Source organism: Carlito syrichta, unplaced genomic scaffold, assembly GCF_000164805.1.
Source record: "Carlito syrichta isolate Samal-C Ts95f unplaced genomic scaffold, Tarsius_syrichta-2.0.1 Scaffold304000, whole genome shotgun sequence".
Classification (NCBI taxonomy): Eukaryota; Metazoa; Chordata; class Mammalia; order Primates; family Tarsiidae; genus Carlito; species Carlito syrichta.
The window spans coordinates 10,080-36,375 of NW_007248096.1; the positions used below are offsets into that span (position 1 = coordinate 10,080).

At 44.7% G+C, this 26,296-nt stretch overlaps 1 protein-coding gene across 1 annotated transcript; it reads left to right on the forward strand.

Annotated features, from left to right (window-relative positions):
* The first annotated feature begins 259 nt into the window (after positions 1 to 259).
* SLC6A4 (solute carrier family 6 member 4) lies at positions 260 to 22,350 on the forward strand. The gene is made up of 13 exons (XM_008059332.1): positions 260 to 721; positions 2,933 to 3,067; positions 3,821 to 4,040; positions 4,948 to 5,086; positions 5,696 to 5,830; positions 6,190 to 6,293; positions 7,983 to 8,110; positions 9,172 to 9,284; positions 10,016 to 10,147; positions 11,117 to 11,216; positions 13,077 to 13,177; positions 17,058 to 17,225; positions 21,715 to 22,350. The coding sequence occupies exons 1-13, from the start codon at positions 379 to 381 to the stop codon at positions 21,787 to 21,789; spliced, it is 1,893 nt and encodes a 630-aa protein (XP_008057523.1). The 5' UTR covers positions 260 to 378; the 3' UTR covers positions 21,790 to 22,350.
* Positions 22,351 to 26,296: the final 3,946 nt, after the last annotated feature.

Below are 26,296 nucleotides of genomic sequence, written 5' to 3' on the forward strand. Positions count from 1 at the left end.
TTGTTGTTTCGTTTTCAAATTACTTGATTGTGGTTTGATGTTCTGTATAGGATGAAAATTCTGGTTGATTTTTTTTGAGTCGTATAGCAAATAGAATGTCTCACATTTAACAGATGCATTTGTAATCCCATTAATGAATGTAGTCTAAGATATATGGTGCCAGTACATTCACACTGGAGATTTAACAAAAAAGATAGATGATGCATTAATACTAAAGACAAGTAACATGCCTGATTTTGTTCTTTCTCTGTGTGCCTTTTCAACAGAGCTCTCAATCCCATCAATACAAAGTTCTGAGGTGATCCACAAATCCAACCACCAAAGAGTCAATTTGGGCTGTTGGCAGATGGGTATCGGTATCGTTTGTTAACCAGCAGGATGGAGACCACACCTTTAAATTCTCAGAAGGAGCCATCAGTGTGTAAGGATGGAGAAGATTGCCAAGAAAATGGAGTTCTACAGAAAGGTGTCCCTGCCCCAGGGAATAAAGCAGAGGCTGGCCAAATATCCAATGGGTACTCAGCAGTTCCAAACCCTGGTGCTGGAGATGAAACTCGGCACTCCATCCCAGCTGCCACCACTACCCTAGTGACTGAGCTTCATCAAGGGGAACGGGAGACCTGGGGCAAGAAGATGGATTTCCTCCTCTCGGTCATTGGCTACGCTGTGGACCTGGGCAACGTCTGGCGCTTTCCCTACATCTGTTACCAGAATGGAGGGGGTCAGTATCACGGACTGTGAGCAGGGGTGGGCTGTAGGTCCTCTTGAGAGGCCAGAAGATAGATCATGTCTTTTCTGTCTTAACTGATATGAGTCTGGGAACATGACTACTTAGATTTTCAAGCTAGTCTAAAAGGCAAATCTCCAGTAAGCCAGAAGCTTAAGTCAGCATATCTGAGGTTTTCTGGGCTAGGAAGCTGGATGAAAGTTCTCCCAAACCTGACCTCAGAGATTTCCAACATCATTAGTGCTTTGTTTGTTGAAGGGCCTCCTTCACATCTTGCATTATCCAAGCTTTGTCCTCCACTGGCCAAAAGGGAGGGTATGGCCATCAGCACTGTGCTGAGTTCCTTCACTCCTGCTGCCGGGTTCTGCTTGAAGAGTCCAGAGGGTTAGATCTGTGTAAGGAAAAGTTGAGAGGTGGCTTCAGAGTCCCAGTCCCTTCTGGGCCTTTGGACCTGTGTGAGGTCAGAGAAAGGCATCCACTTAGATCCAAAGTTTTAAGTTATTGTTCTGGGCATAATCCAGAGCAGGACCCAGCCATAGCATGACATTAATGCCAACCTCAAACTATGCATGGATATACCTTATATCTCCTACCACCGTGTTAGATTTTTTCAGACCAGAGACCCTATCTTTTTTCCTCCTTTTACCCTCAAAGGATTCAGAGTAGTTAACTTGGAGATTATAACAGATAGTAGCCAACTGTAGATGTGAATCTGGGAATCTGGGGGTGAGTACAGCAGGAAAAGAGGTGACTAGGCTGGGGCCTCTGTGTTGACACTGGACTCGTGACCAGAATAGGAAAAGGATAAGAACTGGGTGTCAGATAAATCAATATTTATTTTGATGGGAGCTCTGGCAACAGATTTTGGGCGGGGGGCAGCCAAAAGGAGGTTTGGGAATAATTCACTTGTGTCACCCTCACGTCTTCTGTGGCCCACCCAACACAGAGTTGCCTAGATTTGCTGCATTTTGCAAGGGCTTCTGTCTGTGCAGTTGCCAAGGCAATTCCAGGGGTGTCCCTGGGAAGTTTCTTAGCTTCTTGCTGGGACAAGCAGAGGTTATGTCACTTTACCTCCAGCTTGAGAGGACTCACCTTTAACCTGAGCAGTATATAATGGGCTGGGTCTCTGGTGACATTTCCCCTATACTCATTTCTGAGCATAAAGTCGATCTGGCAAACCCTTTGGACAAAGGCCATTGTAAGAACATGGTATGGTTTTTATTCTCAAACTAAGTTTGCCCAGCATAATTGTAAGTTGTGTGGATCTTTCTGAGTTGCACTGACTTCAGGTTTCTAGGTTCAAAGCATTTTATGGGTGAGAGAGTTACCAGGGAAAATCACAGCTGACCCACCCTTTAGGCTACAACTCAGGCTGCAGGTGAGCATTCTCCACCTTGGCATTTCCAAATTCACCCTCAGCCATGAGATCCAGGAGACACCGGCACCTCCAATGATGCAACAGCTCTGTGCTTTTTTGTTCTGTGAAAAACAAACTTTTGCAACCACCACTGCAAAGGTGACTTGTGAGGGATCATTGTGGCTTAATGAAATTATGGAAATATAGCCAAATATCAATAATCAGGTATCTGGAGCCATAGATAATACCAATGAACAAAGATACTAATTCAGTGACTCGTAGATGGGTGCAGCTGTTGCAGATTGTCACAGGTGATCTCTTCCAAGGGTCCCTGAACTGTTTGCATCAGAATCACCTAGGGAACTTGAAAAAAAATGCTGTGTTGTGGTTGTACCCATACCTGGAGACTTTAGTGGACCCAGGAATCTAGGTGTGTTTTTAAGCTTACCAGTAATTATGATGTGTGGCTAGATTTGGGAACCCCAGCTCTCCTCAACCCTGTCGTTTCATATGGAGGAATTTGGGGCTCAAAGAGGGGAAGTGGCCCAGGGTTCCCAGTCAGAAGTGGTGGTGGTCCTAGTGCCTGTTCTGCTGACTCCCAAACCCAGCTTTCTTTCCATTCACCCTATTGGCCTTCTCTGGAACCTTATTTTAGTTGTGGAGCTCTGTCTATTACAACTTTTGGCAAAGCATTAATACCAGGGGAGTACAATGTGAGATCAATCAGCACAGGGCAGCTTTGCGACACTCGCACATCACATGGCTCTGTGATTCTCAGTGTGACATATCACTGGGCTGTCCTGGGACAGATATGGGCAGGGAGTGAAATTGTCTTTCATCTGCCTCAGGGGCGTTCCTCCTTCCTTACACCATCATGGCCATTTTTGGGGGGATCCCACTCTTTTACATGGAGCTCGCGCTGGGACAGTACCACCGAAATGGTTGCATTTCAATATGGAGGAAAATCTGCCCGATTTTCAAAGGTAACTGAAGGGCTTGGGTGGGTGGGGCCTCCAAGGGAGTGGTGATTTCCATCAGTGGGTGGGAACTGAGGCCCTTCTTCTGGAATCAGTTAGGCTTTAGGTATCCCTGAGAGATTATTGAGTAACTGTTTGCTCGAGTGGTATGAAATTGTTAAAGAGAAACAGAATAAGGCCAGGGACAGTTGCTCATGCCTGCAATCCCAACATTTTGGGAGGCCAGGCAGAAGGATTGCTTGAGCCCAGGAGTTTGAGACTAGCCTGGGCAACACGGCAAGACCTTATCTCTACAAAAAAATTTAAAAGAAGTTAGCCAGGGGTGGTGGGACATGCCTGTAATCTGAGGTACTTGGGAGGCTGAGGCTGGAGGATTGCTTAAGCCCAGGAGGTTGAGGCTGCAGTGAGCCATGATTGTGCCACTGCACTCCAGCCTGGGTGACAGAGTGAGACCCTGACTCAAACAACAACAAACAAACAATAAAACAGAATAAATGGCAATTAAAAGTAAAGTAAAAATATTAAAGCCTTAGTAGCACACTTCCACATTTTCTAAAACATGTAACCTTGTAAATACATATGAGCATTTAGCATTGCTACTTTCCCACCATCCCCTAGAGTCGCTGGGAAATTAAGTGACAGCATCATCCAACCTACCCCTCTCCTGGGCTGTGGGACTCTCCGCTGCCCTGTCCAACCTTTCACCGTGGGGCTGCCCTTTCCACGGGGTCCCTCTCCCCCCATCTCACCCGCTGCCAGGGATCGGCTATGCCATCTGCATCATTGCCTTCTACATTGCCTCCTACTACAACACCATCATGGCCTGGGCGCTCTACTACCTCATCTCCTCCTTCACGGACCAACTGCCCTGGACCAGCTGCAAGAACGCCTGGAACACTGGCAACTGCACCAACTACTTCTCTGAGGACAACATCACCTGGACACTCCATTCCACCTCCCCTGCCGAAGAATTTTACACGTAAGTGCATGTAAGGGAGGGGTTGGCCTGTGAGGGACAGGCCACACCCCTGGGGTTTGTTTTCTCAGGAAGAAGGCAGGGGCCAAGGGCTCTTCACCCCTCTCCTGGCAGACTTCTGAGAGATGAAACTATTAGGACGGTGAGGGTGAATGCGAGCGACAAGGTGCAGGGCCAGCCCCCGGTGGAATTTGGAGTTGGGAAACAACCTCCAGTGTTCTGTGATCCAGCCCCTCTGAGCCTCCCCACTCCTTTCTGATGTGCCAGACCCAGTTGCTCCACCATGCCCAAGCCGATCCCTATTTTCGCATTCCACAGTGACCCCCCCTGCGTCAAAACTGCCCTTCTTCTTGGGTCCTCCTCTCAGCCCGCTGTCCTGGAAGCCAAGTATCCTACTACTTCGATAGTTCTAAATTATTCAAATAATTGCTGGTTGAGTATATTGACTTCATAAGCGGGATCTGCCCTTTGGAAGAAGATGCCCTTTGGAAGAAGATGCTTGTTCGTGTCCTTTAATGCTGGAATTTCAGGCAATGGCAGCTCAGAGAGAGACTCAGAGAGAGAGAGCACGACTTTGGGGAAGGGGCAGGAACCCTCTACCCACACATACACATCCTTAGGTACCCCAAAGCCAGTCATGTTGGTCAAAGGGGTTCAGATCTCAGCCAGCAAAGGAGAGACCAGGAAGGCTGCCTTTGGGCTGAACGCTCTTCCCAGGGGCTGTCAGCTGAATGTGCTGCTTGCTCCTTCAGGAGGGCAGGGCCAGTCCGCTTCCTGGAGCTCAGTGATCTTTGGTCCTCTCAGCACAGTGTCCATTTCCCCCGGAACATCCTCCTAGAGGTGTCATAGATTGTGTGCTCAGGCCACTGTCCAGACCCGCTCAGGGGTCCTTCTTTCTCTTTCACTCTAGGCGCCACGTCCTGCAGATCCACCGGTCTAAGGGGCTCCAGGACCTGGGGGGCATCAGTTGGCAGCTTGCCCTCTGCATCATGCTGATCTTCACTGTTATCTACTTCAGCATCTGGAAAGGCGTCAAAACGTCTGGCAAGGTGAAGAAGACCCTGGCTGCTGATCCAGGCCTGCTGAGGGGCCCACGGGATCTCAAACTCAGATTCTGGCAACTTGGACCCAGCTACTGGTCAAAGGGACAGTCATTGTTTCCTTCAACACCAAACATGTTCCATGTGTTTGGAATCTCTCTCTCTCTCTTCACCAAATCTGTTGAAGATTCTAAAAATGGGCCAATCCCAAGAACCATTATGATTTCCACCCCTCCCAAAAAATCCGTTTAACCCACAGGTCACAATTAATAGTAGTGACAGTAATTTACTGAAAACCCGTCATGGACCATGTTCAGTACTTTATATACACTGGCTTACTCTGTTGTCTCCTGCTAGATAGTTCCCCAGTCCTGTTCAGGAGCAGGATTAGAGGTAGCACTGGCCAAACTGAATGAGATTCCTGCCCACCTGATTCTGAAGGTAGTTATCTTCCTGCCACACCACTGTGCCTTTTTAAATGAGAGAAAAAAAAAAGTAGTTCTCCTTTCTCAAGGTCTTCAAGAATAATAGAAACTGACACCCAACCATCCCCCTCCTCCACGCTCCCTGGAACAGCGTGGTGATAACCTGTGTTTCTGCTGCTCTCCTTCCTTACAGGTAGTGTGGGTGACAGCCACCTTCCCTTACATCATCCTTTCTGTTCTGCTGGTGAGGGGGGCCACCCTCCCTGGAGCCTGGAGGGGTGTTCTCTTCTACTTGAAACCCAACTGGCAGAAACTCCTAGAGACTGGGGTAAGATAATGAGGGAAACAGTATGCACCTGGTTGTCATCTAAGGGAGCTAGTCCTCCTCCAAATAGGAGAGGAGGGACAACTGAAATTCGGCTTCAGTGAGCAAGTCTACAATGATGCGTTAAACCAGAAATAAAGCATGAAAAGTACAGTTGAGGCCCTTGAGTGGGTTGATACCTAATTGATAAGAGAAATCATGTTTGTTTGCACTTGATACGTGGCTATTCCTAGAACAAGTTGAGCTGGGTTCCAGCCTCTGCACGTAGCCTGGTGGGGGCATGCGAGGCACTGGCCCTGCTGGTGCCCGGCGGCAGCCTGGTCTCACCTCCCCACCATGCTCTTGCCCCTGCTGTGTTCCAGGTGTGGGTGGATGCTGCTGCTCAGATCTTCTTCTCTCTTGGTCCGGGCTTTGGAGTCCTACTGGCTTTTGCAAGCTACAACAAATTCAACAACAACTGTTACCAGTGAGTGTCCGGGGTCCCCAAGCAAAGCTAATGTCAGTCAGCTAGTCTGGAGGAATTTGATTGAACCGATGGCCTTGGCTGCACTCAAGTCATGATCAGAGCACCCACCTGGCTTCACCTGGGCCACTCAGACAGAATCTGAGAGAGGCCCCAGGCCTTTCTGTTTTGTGAAAGTCCCTGTATATAAAAATAGTAATAGTTAAGAAATTCCAAAACAGGTTTACACAAATTGCAACATACAATTAAATAGTTAGGTTTAACTAGCTGATGTGTTTAACAACAAAAATTGTAATGTGATCATTTGTTTTATTTATTTATTTATTTATTTTGAGTTGGGGTCTCACTCTGTCACCCAGGCTGGAGTGCAGTGGTATGATCACAGCTCACCATAGCCTTCACCTCCTGGCCTCAAGCAATCCTTCCACCTTAGCGCCCCCCCTCCACCCCACCCAAGTAGCTGGTACTACGGGTGTGTGCCACCATGCCCAGCTAATTTTTTTCTGTGTGTGTGGAGACCGGGTCTTGCTAGGTTGCCTAGGCTGGTCTCAAACTTCTAAGATCAAGTAATCCTCCTACTGCAGCCTCAAAAAGTGCTGGGAGTACAGGTGTGAATCACTGTGTCCAACCCATTTGTTTTATGTATACACAGAAAGTATATGAATGAATTATTTTGACTAACACAAAAATGTTATTATTATTATTATTTTTTTTGAGTTGGAGTCTCACTCTATTGCCCAGACTGGAGTGCAGTGGCCGCAGCCGGCCACCACAGCCTCAACCTGCTGGGCTCTGGGGATCCTTCCGCCTCAGCCTTCCGAGTAGCTGGAACTACAGGCCCATGCTATCACACCCGGCTAATTTTTTTATTTTTATTGTAGAGATGAGGTCTCGCCAAGTTGCCCAGGCGGGTCTCGAACTCGCGGGCTCAGGCAATCCACTCACCTCAGCCTCCCAAAGGCACGGGATTACAGGCTGAGCCACCGAGCCCGGCTAAATGTTATAATTTTTGGGTCAAAATCTCACTTCAGAAATTTTAACAAAACCGTAAGTGTCATACCAATTTTGATTTAAACATCACCCGTTATCTTTAGATTTAATTTTAATAGTTTATCATAGATGATAGTGTCCAGCAAACTATTGGTGCTACTCATAAAATGATTGTAGAATTTATTTCTTTAAAAGGTCAGGGGAATTCACATGTACACTAAGCAATGTGGCCTCGCATTGGGACACCAACCTGAAGTATGATGAGGTCTTCTTTTAAAAGTACAGGGTATCTCTATGGCAGTCTTGTGACTTCACTGGGAGATAATGTCAGTCTAAATATGAGGACTTCACAGATGTGAGGCCAATCACTCCCCAACTCCAACCCAGGTCCTGCCTCAGCTCAAGGCCTATGTGAAATGGAGAGGTCTGTGCTGTGCTGTTTCACAACAGGATGGCTTTTTAAAACCCTGACCTGCTATTTTCCCCATACCTCATATGGTGGTCACAACGGTTTGCATCAAGCCCAAGAGGCCATGCTCTGGGAGAAGGAGAACACCAGGACAGGCTTGAGGTTCCCTGAGCTCAGCCTGCTCACCCTTGCCATGGCCGGCCTGTCTGGGGCAGGGGAGCCACACAGACAGGTGCTCCTTAGACCCCGACCTTGGAACTGTCTCAGGCAGGCCCTTGGGTTTTTCACTCCAGAGATGCCCTGGTGACCAGTGTGGTGAACTGCATGACGAGTTTCATTTCGGGATTTGTCATCTTCACGGTGCTGGGCTATATGGCTGAGATGAGAAACGAAGATGTGTCTGAGGTGGCCAAAGATGCAGGTAGGACCTCAGGTTCTGTTCAGGTCCCTTGCTCTTACTGAACTGTGTTGCTTTGAAGCTTTATAGACATCCAATTCAGAAGTATTTCTAGAAGTTCCCTTAACATTTTCAAAGATTTAAGAGAAATGTAATGTCTTCCCATGCATTCAGATCATGCGGGGATGGGACAGTTCCTTGGCATCCAGTACTGGGGGCTTCAAAAACCTATGGACTTGAAAATATGACTTGGATGATGGCTTTAAACCCGTGATTTGGGAGTCCTGTGACGGTCTTGTGATGGTACCAAGTCTAGCTAGCACATAATTGCTTATTCTTAGAAATGCCCCTTGAGAAAAAGAAGATATAACCAATGTGGCCATCCTGTACCATGAGGTTTTCCAGAAAAACAAAAGAGCAACAGAGGTTGAAAAAGAGGTGATGGGATCTAGTGGATGGGTCCCAGGGCTTTCTCACTAACATACTTGTGCCTTTGACCTGATTCAGTGATTTGACCAACCTCATCCCCCAAGCGAGGGCAAGCCCTTGCTAGCCCATGAGAGGTTGAAGACATGTCCCTCACACTATCCAAAGGAGATTAAAAAGATAAAAACAGCTGAAGATCTTTGTTCCAAGGCCTCTGTGACTCTACTGAAATCAGTTTAACCTTTCTACTGTTTTGGAGCTAAAGACACCAAAGGGGGCTAAATGCTGTGAATTTTACAAATATCAATCTTGGCCCTGAAAACACACACACACTGAAATTTCATACAGTGGAAACTCTTATGCTCGTGTGTAGCTTTGCTAGTCTTAGGGTCTTGGGTCTCTTTCCATCCCCAACATTAATTGAGGATGCATAATTTTCCAAGATGGAAACTCTTCCCTCCCTGCTTTCCAGGATCTTGGGGTGGCCAGGTAAGATGGCATGGGGTATGAGGAAGCAACTGGTGCATCTCAAAGCCGATTTCACATGTAAGGTTTTGCGATGAAAATTGTGATTGTTGTCATGACTGAGTTTTCCTCTGCGACATCTTTGTAGGGCAGGTCTTGGCAACCACCTCCTCCTCTCTTCCCCTCTGTCCCAGGCCCCAGCCTCCTCTTCATCACATATGCAGAAGCTATAGCCAACATGCCAGCATCCACATTCTTTGCCATCATCTTCTTCCTGATGTTAATCACTCTGGGTCTGGACAGCACGGTGAGTGAATGGGGAGGGAAAACAGGCTCTTGGAAGATGAAGAGGCATGGAAGAGAAGGAGAAGGAGGAGGAAGAGGGAGAAGGGGAAGAGGGGAAGGAAGGAGAGGAGGAGGAGGAGGAGGAGGTGGCAGGGCTATACCCAGCTCCCTCCCATCCTAGCCATCCCAGGCACGTTGGCTGCTCCCTTCTGGTAACTTCCAGGCCCCTGGTTCACTCCTCAGACATGGTACTTATTGCCCTCTAGGACATGAAAGGGTCGCTAATGGGATAATGTGGGTAAAGTGCCTGGCACGGGCCAAGGGCTTGGCATATGTGAACTATTATTATTGCATAATGTCTCTTGACACCCGATGACAGCACTTCAAGGCCCTTCTTGTGTGTCTGCCCTGACTACCATTTAGCTCAGTGCCTTGTACTTATAAGTGTGGAGTTGGTCTCAGTTTTGAGTTGGCCCTTCTGGTGCAAATTCTCCCCAAGAGACCTCACATATTGAAGTTCTGTCGTGTGTTATGTTTTGTTTCCTTGATGTCCTCAGTGATGGGTTTTATGTGACACTGTAAAACAGGGAAATACAATTCTAGATGTTTTCGTGGGCCAGTGAGTCAGGGGAACCCGTTGTGATCAGCTTGACTAGTCACTGAGCAATCTTACCCCTCCCTCCTGTTCACTGTGCTGAAGGCCACAGACTTCTCCCCAGGTCTCCACTGTGACTGTTTGTGTGTACCTCTCAGTTTGCAGGCTTGGAGGGGGTGATCACAGCTGTTCTGGACGAGTTTCCACACATCTGGGCCAAGCGCCGGGAGTGGTTTGTACTCGCCGTGGTCATTACCTGCTTCTTTGGATCCCTGCTCACCCTGACTTTTGTGAGTACCATGTCCCTCAGCTTTGAGTTCCTTCCATCCCACACACAGTGTCCTGGCTTTGGGGCCAAATGAAGGGGAGTCGTCACTCTCATTAAAAAGTCTGTCATTGGGAGAAGAAGAAAAGTTGTTTCTGGCACATCTGTTTGTGGAATCTGTGCATGGTATCTGGAGGCTCTCGGCATTTTACAATAAACTCAATCAGATTTAAACCTGGCAAAACATCTGGAGAAAAACATCTGGAGTTTGCTTTCCCAGTCTATTTTCACTCCTTATTCCTGCTTTCATGTGACTATTGCCCTGATGTCCCGATATGCAGAACATCTGGAGGCTGCCACTTTGTCTCCTCCAGAACTTGCAATGGCAAAATGAGACCCTCTCCAGCGATTTTTTTGTTTTGGTAGCAAAAGCAAATACTGGAAAATGTGCATCAGATAGTACCCACAGGCATCCTAGCTTGTGTCCTCCTGACTCAAGGCAGATTTTGCAGATATGCATCTTCAAGCCATGACCCCAGTGGCCTTGGAGCTTGACGGGGTGGGGGACTGAGTAGAACCCAAGGCAGTCATGAGTTAGGAGAAATGGCAAAACCGTGACCAAGGTCCTTAATGTGTGGTATCATGGACCCTTCCAGATTTAGTCTTTAGGGGCAGGAATTCTGAGTAGAGTACAGAGTTGGTGTTCAGAAAGTTGAAAATAGATCCCAAGGCCCTTTGGAGTCTGTCTTAAAATTTAGGGGGACAGGAAACAAGTAAAAAGAATGTGTTTCACAGGGCAGAAAGAGCATCTGATAGGGTGAAACCTGGCCTGCACTGGAAAGGTCAGTTCAAGAGGCAGGCTCTGGGGTACTTATATTAGTTCTAAGGTGGGCTTTTCCAGAGTTATCCTAGGTTAAGAAGCTTCTGCAGGTTTCTGTGTTGAGCAGGGGCCATATCTCAAGGTCCTTAAGCAGGTTTGCCCTCTCATTTCCAGGGAGGAGCCTATGTGGTAAAGCTGCTGGAGGAGTATGCCACGGGGCCCGCCGTGCTTACAGTGGCACTTATAGAAGCAGTTGCTGTGTCTTGGTTCTATGGTAAGATGCTTCTGTCACCAGCTGTGATCCTTTCTACACCACCCAGCCAGCACAGTGGGCAGGGAGGGGCAGCTTACAAGGTGTGACCTCCTGACAGGTCTGTAAAATAATCTCAGCTGAGTGCCTTCTTCAGAAATTGGTCATTATTTCCTACACATAGTACAATGGATTGACCTTATATCCCTGGGAGGGCTTTTTTTTTTTTCTTTCCAAGTTTGAATGTTTACCCAGTAGAGACAGGCTGAAGTGGTTCCACAGAACTCATTCATGGTGGTAAAGATCCCGATGCGCTCTACAGATTGAACAGACAACACAGAACTAGTGCACAGTAAATGCATTTGCAGAGTGTACAAGATACTACTGTTAAGTGGAATGGCTCCAAACTTAAATTTCTCAAGGAAGAACTCCTTCCAGTGTCCTGAGACAGAAATTAGGAGCCTATCTTCTAGGGAAAAGACAAGAATGCTCTTATTTGTGTAGTGCCTTGGTAAAATCCCCAATTCACCCCCATGGTCCTGGGATGAATTTTTTTCTTTCTTTCTCTCTCTCTTTTTTTTTTTTTTGTGAGTTGAGATCTCACTCTAACACCCAGGCTAGGGTTTAGTAATTTGCCTAATAGCAATAATCACGGCTCACAGCAGCCTCAACCTCTTGGGCTCAAGGAATCCTTCCACTTAAACACCCCAAGTGCCTGGAACTACAGGTGCGCACCACCATGCCTAGCTAATTTTTTCATTTTTTTGTAGAGATGAGCTTTCACTATGTTGCCCAGGCTTGTCTCGAACTCTTCCTGGGCTCAATCAATCTGCTCACCTTGGCCTCCCCAAATGCTGAGATTACAGGCATGAGCCTCCACGCCCAGCTGGGACATAATTTGATAAGGGTGAAACCACCAGGGGTACAGTGAGCTGACCTGGGTCCATTGGCAGAGGTCCCAAGAGCCCCTGGACAGGAATGAGGAAGGCACAAGCAACTGAAATGAAGAACACCAGGTTCAGAGATACCTCTCTTTAAAATCGAGAATTATTTCATTCTAAAATCAATTATTATTTCATTCTAAAATTGTATTTATTTTCCTACCTTCTATGATAACAAATCACTTTTGCATGGCAGTCATTACACATATTATGAAGAGAGGGGCACGTTTTGAGTTGCACATGGGCCCAGTTTTTTTAAAAGAAGAAATCTTCCCTACCTCCGTAGCAATTCAGAGGACAAAGTTCAAAGAGTGGGAATCGCTATAGACCTGCCCTAGGAACTGCTGGGAGCTCTCAGGAAAGCAACCACAAGGCACTTTCCCCTTCTCAATTTCTCACCCATTGGTGAGAGTTCTCAGTTCTCACTTCCTCACTAGTTACTTTTTATAGAAGAACCTTGATCTTGATCTGGCATACGAACGGGCAATATTGTGGTTAAAATTTTGTCTTGAAAGTTTCCAGTGTAACGGTCAAAGTCAGTCTCTGTCAGGCGGGTTCACCATTCCTAGGCAAAGTTCAACTTTCTTTTCTATAACAATAAAATCAAATATACGCTGAGATCTTAGAAAGGCAGTGTGGCACCAAGAGGGGGCATTAGATCTCTTCCTAAATGTCCATCCATCCTCCCGCGCTATGTAGAGTTTTGCTTGCTATTAAAATGCAGTTTTGTGAAAGTACCACTTTCAGATTTGTGTTCCTGAGCCCCTCCTATAGAGAAATTTCAGAGCAGCTGTGTTTGTTGAGGCGATGGATCCCTGCTCCCTTCCTCCTTGTCATTCCCAGTACTGATCCTGATGACCTTGACTGTCTCTGAGAATCAAGGAATAGAAGGATGGCCCATATACCCTTTCAACCAATCTCTTTCTCTTTGGGATGATTATAGGCATCACTCAGTTCTGCAGTGATGTGAAGGAAATGCTTGGCTTCAGTCCTGGTTGGTTTTGGAGGATCTGCTGGGTAGCCATCAGCCCTCTGTTTCTCCTGGTGAGTTGCCATTTCCCTTTTCCTTCTTGACCTGGGGAAAGACTCACTCCCAGACACGTAAAACAAATGAATGTTTCTTTAGTGCAACGTACTCAGAAAAGTGTGCAAATTATAGGTGTGTATCTCAAAGATTTTATAAATTGAGCACACACCTATGTAGCCAAAACCATATCAAGAAACAAAATTATGACCAGCACTTCAGAGGTCCTTCCTGTGTCTCCTCCCAGTCACTGTGCCCACCATGGTTCCTCTTTCTTCTGACTTCCAACACCATGGAGCTTCAGTTACTTTAGGACATCACTCCCTTGTACAACAATTATGATAAATAACAGCTATTGAGCACTAAATGCCAGACCAGACTCTGTGCTAAACTTAGACTCATTGCTCTTAATCCTCACAGTAATTATGTGAAGTTGTTATAGTACTGGTACTCCCATCTTACACTGAAGGAAACAGAGGCTCAGCAATGCCAGGTGAATGGTTCAAAGTCACTTAACAAGTAAGAACTTTTCTTTTTTTTTTTTTGAGTTGGAGTCTCACTCTGTCACCCAGACTGGAGTGCAGTGGCCGCTCCCGGCCACCGCAGCCTCGCCTGCTGGGCTCTGGTGATCCTTCCACCTCAGCCTTCCGAGTAGCCGGAATTACAGGCACGCGCTACCACGCCCGGCTGATTTTTTGATTTACTGTAGAGATGAGGTCTCGCTGCCCAGGTGGGTCTCGAACCCGCGGGCTCAGGCAATTCACTCACCTCAGCCTCCCAAAGGTGCGGGATTACAGGCTGAGCCACCAATCCTGGCAAGTAAGAACTTTTCAAGACCAGGGAAGGATTTGCTGTGCTGCTCATGAAGGCTCTGGAGGAGTCCTAGTCATTGTGCATTTATAATTTTGCATGCATTTTCTTAAAGAGGTCCCACACATAGGTCCTCAAGCATAGATTCAAGTCAAAAGTAGAACCCATTGCCAAAGGACCTGGATGAGAAGGTTAAGTTCTGAGGGTTATCCATCTGTTGAAATATGTTCAATATTCACTTCATCCTTGCTTCACATGCCCCTGCCTCCCTTCTGGTGTCCTCCCCAAAAGAGATGTTTGCCCAAGACAGATAATGCCCTGTTGGGCTCCCAAGTGCATTCTGAGATAGTCTGGGGTAAACTGATGCTGTGCACACCAGCAGGGACTACTCTTTAGTTTTTCAATTTATCTGCAACTTTATTTTGGGGGCTTTTTGATCATTGAGATCCAGAAAGGTTGATAGAGTGTTCCTTTAATCCGCCTCCAGCTTATCAGGAGTATCTAGGTCATCCCATTTTGTCTTTGGATGTCTCTGGCATACAGCCGTCCTTTCCCCACTTTCAAAACAGCCCTTTCTGCATTCTGTGCTTTTACTTTCTTGGGGTAGCCCTCTATTTTTTGTACTTTTTTGGTACCCACACATCTTGACATTAACTTATGTGTGACACTGTGTATGTCTCTCTACCCCAGAATCTTTCCCTAACTTCCATTCCCCTGGACCTCTAGGAGTTTCCAAAATCAAAGCCAATGTCTACCCCAGGCAGCAAATATTCCCAGGGCACAGTGGTTCTGGTGCAAGCTCCTAAGATATTGGCCTGGTAGTTCCTATTACCTTATCAGCTCTCTTGATGATTTTAGGTAAATTGAAAACACATTATTTTTTAATCTAGAGGTTTTTGTTGTTCTCAGAGAGAAGGTTGTTCTGAATCACCTAGCCCACCATTACCAGAAGAAGAAGTCCTGACATAACTGGGTTATTAATTTATATTGTTACCAGTGCTTCTCGATAATCTACTTAAATCCTTCCATTTGTTTTTCAAAGGCAGAAGAGACACTGGATTAATTCCTTGAGGGCAGAAACATGTTTGTTTGGCTTTTTACTTTTGTGTTCCCCACAGACTGAGGAAATGATGCCCGGGGCTGAGATTTAGGTGAGGCGAGTGAGACACTCACCACAGGTATAAAATTTAAGAGGGTGCCAAGAAACCTCAATACTCAAGATAAGTTTTATTTTAATGCAATATTTTTAAAAAATAAAAATTAATGCAAAAATACTTGTGATAAACAAAAGATCAACATTTTAAATACACAGGACCTGACCTTGTACATGTATGACTTACTTCACTTGCTGCACCCTAATCTGGCCCTGTCAGAGCATGTCCTTCTAAAATTGCACTAAAATATTATTTATCCTGATGGCTGAGATTGTGGCTCCCCTTAGACATTGTCCCTGAGGTGGTGCCTCACATGCGTCCTGAGGTTTTTGGCGTGCTCATTTCTGTGACTCTCTGGTTGTCAGACTGGGTAACCCTGTGGTACACAGTCAATGAGTTTCTTTACCAATAAAACCCATGTATGGATATGGGCTCAGGCGCATTACTCAGAATTCCCATGATGTTCATTGTACTCACCTCCTCTAAAGGCAAGTGCTCTCGTGCCCAGTTAAGACATGGCAAATCTGTCCTCTAGGTTTACTTAAGAGATCCCTTGCTCTGGGCTTTTTAAGGCTACTTTAGGTAAACAACAAGTAGCTTACTAAAAATATTCTTTTTCACTGAAGCCAAGTTACAAAAAAAGAAAATTTTGTGTATGAGCACGGAGAGGCCAGGATGTGAAGGGTCTCTGAAGTAGCACTTGGCAATGATGAGAGTTGGCATCCTCCCTGACCAAGTGGGATTTCACACACCTGACGTCAAGATGAAACAAGGAGCGGCTGGGATGGCTGCTGACCAGACCCTCTCTTTTTCCCCGTTCCAAAATGATCTTCCTTAGCAGCTGGCCTGGGGATGAGACGAGTGGGTCAGGAGAAAGGTCTGCAACTGACTGGGCTCCTGTTTTGAAGGCTTCCTCCTGGACTTAGGATAACACTGCTTAGAAGATGGATGTGTGTTTAACAATTTCCCATTTTATTACCTGCAGACAAAGAAAAAAAGATATAAATAGATGTATAACCACACAAATAATTTACATTACTGTCTTCTTTATGACTATGAAATAATGAAATTAAATTAAATCAAGAGCTGTAACAATTTCGGCACAGTGGTTACTAGGCAAAAACTGATATTTACACTCTCTGGAAACCAAACTGAAATAAGAAAACTCATAAAGTGGGTGTTGGGAGCACACTGTGGAATTTTTCTTAGTCCAGATTTTCACAGACTTTTCGAGTGAAAAGTGCCTTACGCTGCTTTTTTCCTTCCATAATTCCTGACACTATGAGGGCCTACGGCAGGGAGTCAGTCATGGCTGAGATGCCTCATGGCAGAGCCTTGTTGAAACCCCAGGCTATGAGCTTCATGCAGAAGACAGAGAGCTCAGGAAAAGGAGAGAAGAAACACACACCCAGGAGCTCAAGTCCTCTCCCAGTCGTGAGAACCTTATCTTTCTTGGACACAAGACACTTTCCATCTGACCAAAATAAATCCTAGCTGAGAAATACAGGGAAATTAAAAAAGCAAAGAATCCCTAGGTCTGGCAAGGGCTGTGGAGAGGTCACCCGGTTTATTCCTCCGCTCCTGGCAAGACAGGGCCCAAACCACTCTCAGTGGATGTCGGGCTCTTCTCCGAGGCAGAGGACTGTGCTGTCACTCCCCTAACTGTAGGGGAAACTATAGGAATACTGTGTCATCCCCACTGTAGGGGTTAAGATGGGACATGGGGAGGAAAACCAAGAAAAGCGTCTGACTGTTTTATTTCTGCAGCTTGGGGACAGAAGTGAGTCAATCCGTGTGTCAGAGTTCAAGCCAGGATGCATCACATTTTGGGAATTTCCTAAGAGTATCTTAGCTTCAGAACTGTAGTATCAGAACTGTCTCTATCTGCATAGATACTGCTAAGATTTTTAACAGTTTTTTGGAATTTCTGTTTCAGTTCATCATCTGCAGTTTTTTGATGAGCCCGCCACAGCTCCGACTTTTCCAATATAATTACCCCCCTTGGAGTGTCATCCTGGGTTACTGTATAGGAACTTCATCTGTCATCTGCGTCCCCACCTATATAACTTACCGGCTGATCATCACTCCAGGGACATTTAAGGAGGTATGTGCTAATAAGGAGATATGTGCTAGCTGGTATGTGTGTGTGTGTGTGTTCAGACTGGAAATTGTTTTGGGAGAAAAGGGTCCTCTTGTTGTGCTCTGTTCCAAAGAGATACATCTACTACATAAAGTTCACCAGAAGGTGCTCAACTGTATACATTTATATGCCTACACTGTCCCATGGCGGAACTTCAAATGGCTATCATCTTAAGGTATCTTCCAAGGTCTCAAATACAATGGCAAAAGAGTGAGCTGGTCACTGGGTGCACCACAGCATTTAGCTTAGGTTGTGTACAGCTTATCAAACTTAGCAGGCAACTACTTCGCCTCCTGCTTGCCACTGAGCATGGACATTGCGTGATGTCTGGAGCAATACACAAATTTCAAGTGAAGATTATGGTGGAAGATGTCCATGGTCATTTTTCTAACAGCAAGGTGACAAGTACTATTTTGAAAAACATCACATAAAATAAGGACATTTCAACAGCAATTTATTGTTAAATAAGAGTTTAATAATAGTTTTAGCTCAACAATTGTTAGCTGTCCAATAATAGTATAGTTTTAGCACAAGCCACGGGAATAAAAAATTCTGCCATGATAGCAAGATTCATTTCAGTAGTTTATGTGCTGTAAAAATTGTAATGACAGTGCCTTACAATTTTTATGAGTGCATACTTTTCTTCTTGTTTTTGAGTCGGAATCTCATTCTGTTGCCCAGGCTAGAGTGCAGTGGCACGCTCATGGCCACCGCAGCCTCGACCTGCTGGGTTCAGGTGATCCTTCCGCCTCAGCCTTCCAAGTAGCTGGAACTACAGGCGTGCGCTACCACACCTGGCTAATTTTTTAATTTATTGTAGAGACAAGGTATTGCCAAGTTGCCCAGGCTGGTCTCGAACCCCCGGACTCAGGCAATCCTCTTGCCTCAGCCTCCCAGAGTGCTGGGATTACAGACGTGAGCCACCATGCCAGGCAAGTGCATACTTTTCAAAGCAGCTGTGTGTAGATTATCGTATTTTGTTATCCGAGTACCTTGGAAGGTGGATGGGCAGGTGTTACTAGCAGACAGGACACAGGCTAGGAAGAGTCCTGCTCAAAGTTTCCTTATTTCAGTGACTTGTCCAAGGACACACAGTACAGAGAGGTTCTGAATCCAGAACTTCTGATCCAGTGCTCTTTTCACTTTTAGCTGCAGCCTCCTTCTTGTCCTTGGGGTTTTTAGTTTGCTAAGGCAGTGTTTGTGCTAGTGGCTAGGGAGAGACGAGTAGCCATTTTCCATCTCGTCCTGCCGGAGTTAGTGGTTTAGCCACCAGGATTCCCCACAGGGTTATACTTCACATTACCAGGTTTTAAAATGCTTTAGCTGCTACTTGTTTGGTCATGTTTCTTGCCACAGTAAGAAGGGTGCTCTGGCAGAAGAGCCTGAAGAAGTAACTACTTACAAGTCCATAGTTGGCTGCTTTTTCCAGGACCAAGCTCAAAGGTGAAGGTGGTATTTAGGGAAAGCTAGAAGGGATAACCTCTAATGACCTAAGAACCGAGGTAGGCTAGTCTGTGGGCTCTTATAGCAAAACTCAGACATGAGCCCATCAGTACAATCTTCCTAAAACATAAGAAACGAGTAGCAAGAGAACATGAGGCAATTAAATATTGACTCCTTCTGAGAAATTGGGCTCATTTATTTTCCCACACAGGAAAACTGAATTCTAGGTGAACAGAGTTCTGCAGTTACCAACTTCCTGCACCCGAACCAGTCCTATCATGACTGCATTCCTCCCAAAGAGCCTTGGATCCTGGTGTTGTTGTAATACACACTTGGACTCAGAGTCATTAAATTCATTCCTTCAGGTTGTCCTTTCTGGCAATTGTGATGAGCCATGAGCTCTGATGCTTCAAACCCAGAGGCCAAGGTTAAGAGTGAGAACTGTAGTTAGATTAACAAATATCAGTATTCCTTTATACAAGCTACAGCATCCAATCCTAGTCATCATTCTTGCAAGGGAAGGCCACCCAAAGGTGTGTAAATAACAGAACTCAGATCCACTAGCAGTAGAAGTAAGGCTAACTGTAGGGCCATCTTCACCATAGGCCACCAGATGAGGAGCAGTGAGTTACTAGGAAGCAGTATGACAGCCTGTCAAAGAAAACTGAGAGAAAAAAAGCCCTAGTTGGCTATGGCAAGTCACTCACTTTCTCTGGGACTCAGTTTCTTTATCTTTAAAATATACTTGTTGGGTTGAGCACGATGGCTCACATCTGTAATCCCAGCATTTTGTGAGGCCAAGGTGGGAGGATCGCTTGAACCCCAGAGTTGGAGACCAGCCTGGGCAACATAGTGAGACCTTGTCTCTACAAAAAATGAAAACATTAGCCAGGCGTGGTTGTGTATGCCTGTAGTCCCAGCTACTCAGGAGGCTGAGGCGGGAGGATCCCTTCTCAAGGAGTTCAAGGCTACAGTGAGCTGTGATCATGCCACTGCTCTCCAGCCTGGGTGGCAGGGCTCTTACAAAACTAGTTATAGTGATCTCTGTCTAGTTCTCAATTCGCAAGGCATAATTCTGTTTAATCAGCTATAGTTTACATATTCACCTATGGGAGCAGATGGTTTCTGAAGTTTTGCTTTCAGTGACTCGGCATGCCCTGGTCTGATGGGTATTGCAGCAATTCCTTTTTAAATGTATTTATAGTGTGAGAGTTCAGCACTCAGATACTAAGGTCATGAGAACACAAAATGTATAATTTGATGAATGTCATTGACTATAGAAATGGAAGTTTTTTAATTTCATGGACCCTGCTCCTTAAAGAACAACACACTCCTAGAATCAGAAAATATAAAAGCTCGAAGGGGACTCTATACTTTTTCAATCCAAAGGAGAAAAGATAGTAGCAAAGCCTCACCTAAAGATCAGGAAATCAAAGGATGCTTTCAGAGCCAATTTTGCCTGCTTATCATACATGGACTTTTTGGTCATCAGAGATTTTACTGGGCAACCCTCTCGGGTCCCCTCCCAATAAATTTTTCTGTCCTCTCAATAAATCTTACTTTCTTTAAAAAAGAAAAAAAGATCTTACTAAGCAACTGAATAAAGACTTTTCTAAGCCTCCATAGCACTCCTGTTTTTCTTCTTCTCCATGTCCCTGAACTGTTTCATGTCACTCTGATGCTAAGTTTTACAAGGCAGGTTGTATATTTCATACCCAATCCAAGCATATTTCAGATCTGTCTTAAAACTTCTGTGAACTTCAGCTGTTCCTGTAGTAGGAATTCTCAGCTTCTCTGTGATGAATACTACAACAACAAGAGATTACATTGGAAGTGATGATTTAGCCAGGTGCAATGGCTCACACCTGTAATCCCTGCACTTTGGGAGGCTGAAGCGAAAGGATTGCCTGAGCCCAGGGGTTTGAGATCAGTATGGGGAACTAGGCAAGACCTTGTCTCTACAATAAATCAAAAAATTTGCCCACCATGATGGTGTGCGCCTGTAGTTCCAGTTACTTGAAAGGCTGCAGCAGAAGGATCATTTGAGTTCATGATATCCAGGCTGTGGTAGCCATGAACATGGCACTGAACTCTGGCCTAGACAATGGAGTGAGCCCCTGACTATTAAAAAAAAAAAAAAAAGATGATTTAAGTGGTCATTTCTTTTAAAATTTAATTATGTGATAATTTGCACTCATATGAAGTAATCATGCTGCTTCACAGGTGGATTCATTAAATCAGTAATACTCAGTCATTACAGTGGTTGACAACACTGGGCATATAATACAGGGCAAAAGGAGCCCAGCTGAGGGGAGGGGCCCAAATCCAGCACTCTGCTCCCCAAGCCCTGTGTGGCCGCAGAAGCCTCCTCTGTCCAGAGAAAAGGGTGCCATTTCCAAGTCATTCAAAGGCATGTTATAGGCCCACAGAAGTTCTATTGAAGACTCATAATTTTCTACCATTAGTGTTATAATGATTTTCTTAATTAGTTTGCAGATGTTTATACCATTTTAATCCACATTTGAGAATAAATTGAGTGGGAATTTGTTTCTTTGTTTCTTTTTCTTTTTTTTGAGTCGGAGTCTCACTCTGTTGCCCAGGCTGGAGTGCAATGGCACACTCAGAGCCACTGCAGCCTCAACCTGCTAGACTCAGGTGATCCTTCCACCTCAGCTTTCCAAGTAGCTGGAACTACAGCCATGTGCCACCATGTCCAGCTAATTTTTTGATTTATTGTAGAGATGAGGTCTCACCAAGTTGCCCAGGCTGGTCTCGAACCTGGGGCTCGGGCAATCCTCTCACCTCGGCCTCCCAAAGTGCTGGAATTATAGGCGTGAGCCACTGTGCCTGGCTGGGAATTTCTTAAGGAAAGTCAATAGAGAGTATTCCAACTTGCTATTAAATGTTATTAAAATACTACGTAAGCTTTGTTTTAATATTAATGTTGAATATTTTTGCAATTTTGTTAAATTACAAGAGTGTTTATAACATTGTATTTTTTTCCCAACAGCGTATTATTAAAAGTATCACTCCAGAAATACCAACAGAAATTCCCTGTGGGGACATCCGTTTGAATGCCGTGTAACATGCTTCAGTGAGAGGAAAGGCTTCCCAACAGCCTCTTCCAGTTCTGACGAGTCACCCCTGCCTTCTCCCCTCTAAGTGAATGAGTTTCCAGCTAAGCCTGATGTCGGAAGGGCCTTCTCCATAGGGACACAGTCCCAAGAGACTCTGGTGCCCAGACACTTGTGGCCGCCAACCACTTCTTTCCATGAAACCTCCTGGACATATTACCATGTTAGATAGACTGTGCCACAGCTGATCTGTCCTATTTGGGGGCATGTGAGGGTGTATATGGAGGTGATGAAAACCACCCTGTCATCAGTTAGAATTAGGCTTAGAATCAAATCTGTGAATGTCTCCTGTATCATTTCTTGGTATGATTGCTGGTATCTGACATCTGTTTGCTTCCAAAGGTTTCAAAATGCATCAACCATGTAGGAGAAAACAGGGATGCTGTCTTGCTAGCCATATATTTTCCAAGTAGCATAGAATTCTATAGCTGGAATCTACTAGAACCCACTAACCTGTGTGCCACTGTGGAGTCAGGAAAGGAAGATGTAAGAAACTAAACTGAAAAATAATATGTGAGCGTGTGTGTCTGTGTGTATTGTTGTTTCCGTGTTTCCTTATCACTATTCCAATACTTTGGGCTCATTACAAACTATATGAGTTAGTTGAAGCGTATAATGACTACAACATGTTCTGCCACCTTCTCCTTTTCCAGTGACATTACTTTAGCCCATATACCTTCTTTTATGGGCCAGTCTTCAGCACTTGCTGCACTCCATTGCCATCTTCCTGGCTCTCTGCTAACAATCAGGAGAGTGTTCTACAGGCAAATCTGGTCTATTTTGTTTTTTTGAGTCAGGGTCTCACTCTGTTGCTCAGGCAAGAGTGGGCATGATCACACCTTACTGTAGCCTCAACCTCCTAGGCTCAGATGATCCTTCTGCCTCAGCCTCCCAAATAGCTGGAACTACAAGTGTGTTCCAACACGCCAAGCTAATTTTTAAAAAAATTTTTTTTGTAAAGATGAGGTCTCTCTATGTTGCCTAGGCTGGTCTTGGACTCCTGGACTCAAGCGATCCTCCCACCTCAGCCTCCCAAAATGCTGGGATTACAGGCATGAGCCACCATGCCCAGCCTGAAGATAGATCTTGACATACATGCCTTCAGCGTTCAGCTGGCCATCTGTTTTAAGCTCTGTCTACCTTAAATGACCCAGTGTGACTGTTCAGGTTACTTCGCTTTGTGGAAAGAGGGTAAATCTGATTTTCGCTCACTCCTGGAGTATATAGACCTGGCACTCTCACCCAAACCAAGGGCATCCTCAGTCCAAGAACAATGGGAGAGTCTGAGTTAGCCTTCATGGACCTCCTCTTCCACCTTGACACTTCCTAGCAGTCACAGTTGTGCACCCTCCAGATAATTTTCAAGACTGAGTCTAAGTAAGGCTGCTTGGGAAATGATCAGTTAAGTGAGTGATCTTTCGTTCCACACAAAGCACTTAATACCAATAAGTAAATGTGGCCTTTGGTGGCTTGTAGCTCTCAGTTGCATAGGTAGAGAAGCAAACACTACCTTGCAGTGCCTGACATCCTTTTCAAAATCTTGAAGGGAATAAAGCCCTGTCAGAGAAAAGACAAAAGGGCATAATCATCAGGCCCTAGATCACTTCAGGTTTCCATAGAAATCAAATTTAATTCTAACAAGCTTGTAAAAAGAGGGTCCATGGGGCAGAGAAACAGTTTTATCCAGTTATGGGTCTGCCTCCCTCAGCTTCCTTTCCCCAGCACACTCTGCCCTGACCATCTTCCTGTATTCTCCCTATACCCTGCTATTTCTGATTCTGTGCTTTTCCTAGCAAGATATTTTCCTTATACGTAAGTGTCAGCTGCAGAGAAGCTTCCCCAAATATTAACGGAAAAGGGGAATTAAAAAATGTCCCTTACTGACCCACCTTCATGATCTCCACTCTTTTATTCCTTCCTGCTACCTCATTTCCACTCTCTTTGCTGTCTAGCATGGTGAAAAGAGAGGAGTTATGCAAGTGCCAGTGTATTCAGCAGCATATAGCTTTGCAAATTTAAAAAACCTGCTCGATAAACATATTTGGATATGGATTCTCCCCACCCCACACACTTACATACGATTCAAAGACACCACTTTTTAAAAAGCACTTTGTCAAACGAAATTAGTTTTGTCAAGACACAGGAGCTTTGAAAGTTTTCAAACTTCATTATACTGAAAAAAAAATTGAAAATCTCTTTGTTCTTCATAGTTTGCATTTATTTGACCCCATTTATTCGTACTACTATGGATTTATTTAAGGAAAATTTAAGAACAGGTAGATGGATTTTTAAATATTTTAAAGAGCTTTTACATTTACTGTAGTATTTACATAAAAATAAAAACTAAAAATGGAATTGTTAAATTATTTAAGGACCTAAATTAATCTTTTCTTGGAATTTTATGAGTAAGAAATACCCCAAAAGTGGGCAAGATACAAGACAAAACCACAAAGGCAATTCAATCATTAGAGGTTGTTGCCTCTATTGATATGCAATGAAGTCCAAAGAATTCTTCTCCCAACTGTAAACTTGCAAACCATTTAAAACATATTCCACTTGTTGGCTGGAATGCATATAACTGTAACCTAAATTCACTGCCTTGGCTGCCCCATCTGGAGATGGGTGCAAAGGTGCTAACAAATCCAAAGTCAATACAATAGCTCCAAAACCAAATAAGGAAAATCAGGTCAAATAATGAAATTCCAAAATAAGGCAAAAAGTTATTCTGTGAGATGTCACTTCCTCGCCATCCTCTTCACTAAGCTCATTAATTTGATACTACCAATCTCAATATTTAAGTGTAAATATGAATTTTCATTTAACTCACCCCCCTTCTTTAAAAAGGGAGATTATTCTCCTGGAATGAGAATCATATTCTTTCTGATAGGTGGGAAGGACTGACCTAATATGTTTTAGCTGCTGTACAATTGACTTGGAGTTCACTGTCAAAACAAAGCTTACCACCATAGAATGCAATAGTTTAACTATGCTCTTCTTACACACGTGTTAGACATTGCTTAGCTACCCAACCTGGTTCTTTTCTTAGTGTGTCTCTTTACACATAATTCAACACCTGGTGTTTAAGAGAGCAGAATTGTCCAGGATATCCGTCTTCATTAAACACAGCAGTAAAACATTTTTTACCCCATCACTTTTTTTGGTTAGGGAAGGGTGGCAAAGAGAAGCAGTGGATTCCTCAGAGAGACTATGCCACAACCCGTCATTCCCACAAATCATGTAATAAAAAAAAACTAGCCCTATGTTAAGTGGGAAGAACGCCTCCAAGTTGTCATGCAGTTCACACATCAGATTTTAAAATTCAAGCAGAGTTATACCAAAAGGGTTCTCAACTAGGAAGATGAGCTTAGAAAGTGCTTATTTGGGAAGCATGGTAAAGAATGAAATCTGGCCAGTGTTGTGGTTCATGCCTGTAATCCTAGTGCTTTGGGAGGCTGAGGTGAGAGGATCACTTGAGGGAATGAGTTCAAGATCAACCTGGGCAACATAGTGAGATTCTACACAAAAATAAAATAAATAAAAAGAATGAAGTTTATAAATCCAAATACAGAAAAAGGTCAAGACAGGGAATATGCCCATACTGCAGAAAGCTTTTCTGGTCCACCTGAAATATTCTGGTTTCTGAATTTTTTCAATATAGAGATGAGTCAATTATATTTATTAAAATTTGTGTGGGGGCTAGGTGCAGTGGCTCATGTCTGTAATTTTGGGAGGCTAGGGCAGGAGGATTACTTGAATCCAAAAGGTTGAGACCAGCCAGGGCAACATATACCTCATCTCTACAAAAAAAATTGGGCTGGGCTTGGTGGCTCAGCCTGTAATCCCAGCACTTTGGGAGGCCAAGGCAAGAGTATTGCCTGAGCCTGGGGGTTTGAGACCAGCCTGGGCAACTTGGTGAGACCTCGTCTCTACAATAAATCACAAAAACTAGTCAGGCATGGTGGTATGCATCTGTAGTTCCAGCTACTTGGAAGGCCGAGTTGGAAGGATTGCCTAAGCCCAGTAGGTCAAGGCTACAGTGACTATGAGCATGCCATTGCACTCCAGCCGGGGCGACAAGAGTGAGACTCTAACTCAAAAAAAAAAAAAAAAAAAAAAAAAAAAGGAAAATTAGCTTGGTGTGGTGGTGCATACCTGTAGTATCAACTACTCGGGAGATTGAGGCAGGAGGATTGCCTGAGCCCAGAAGGTCAAGGCTATGGTAAGCTGTGATCATGCCACTGCACTCCAACCTGGGTAACTGAGCAAGATCTTGACTCTTTGAAAAAAATTGTCATGCTTTGTTCCATGGCAGCGATATTTCAAAGCTTTAAGTCTTTTAAAAAACATACTTTCTATAATATTACCCTCCCCACATTGCTTATCTGTCTCTTAATATAACAATATTTTACAGTTCTGATAATTCCATTAGAGGCAGAGACACACCTGGTAAACAAGCTA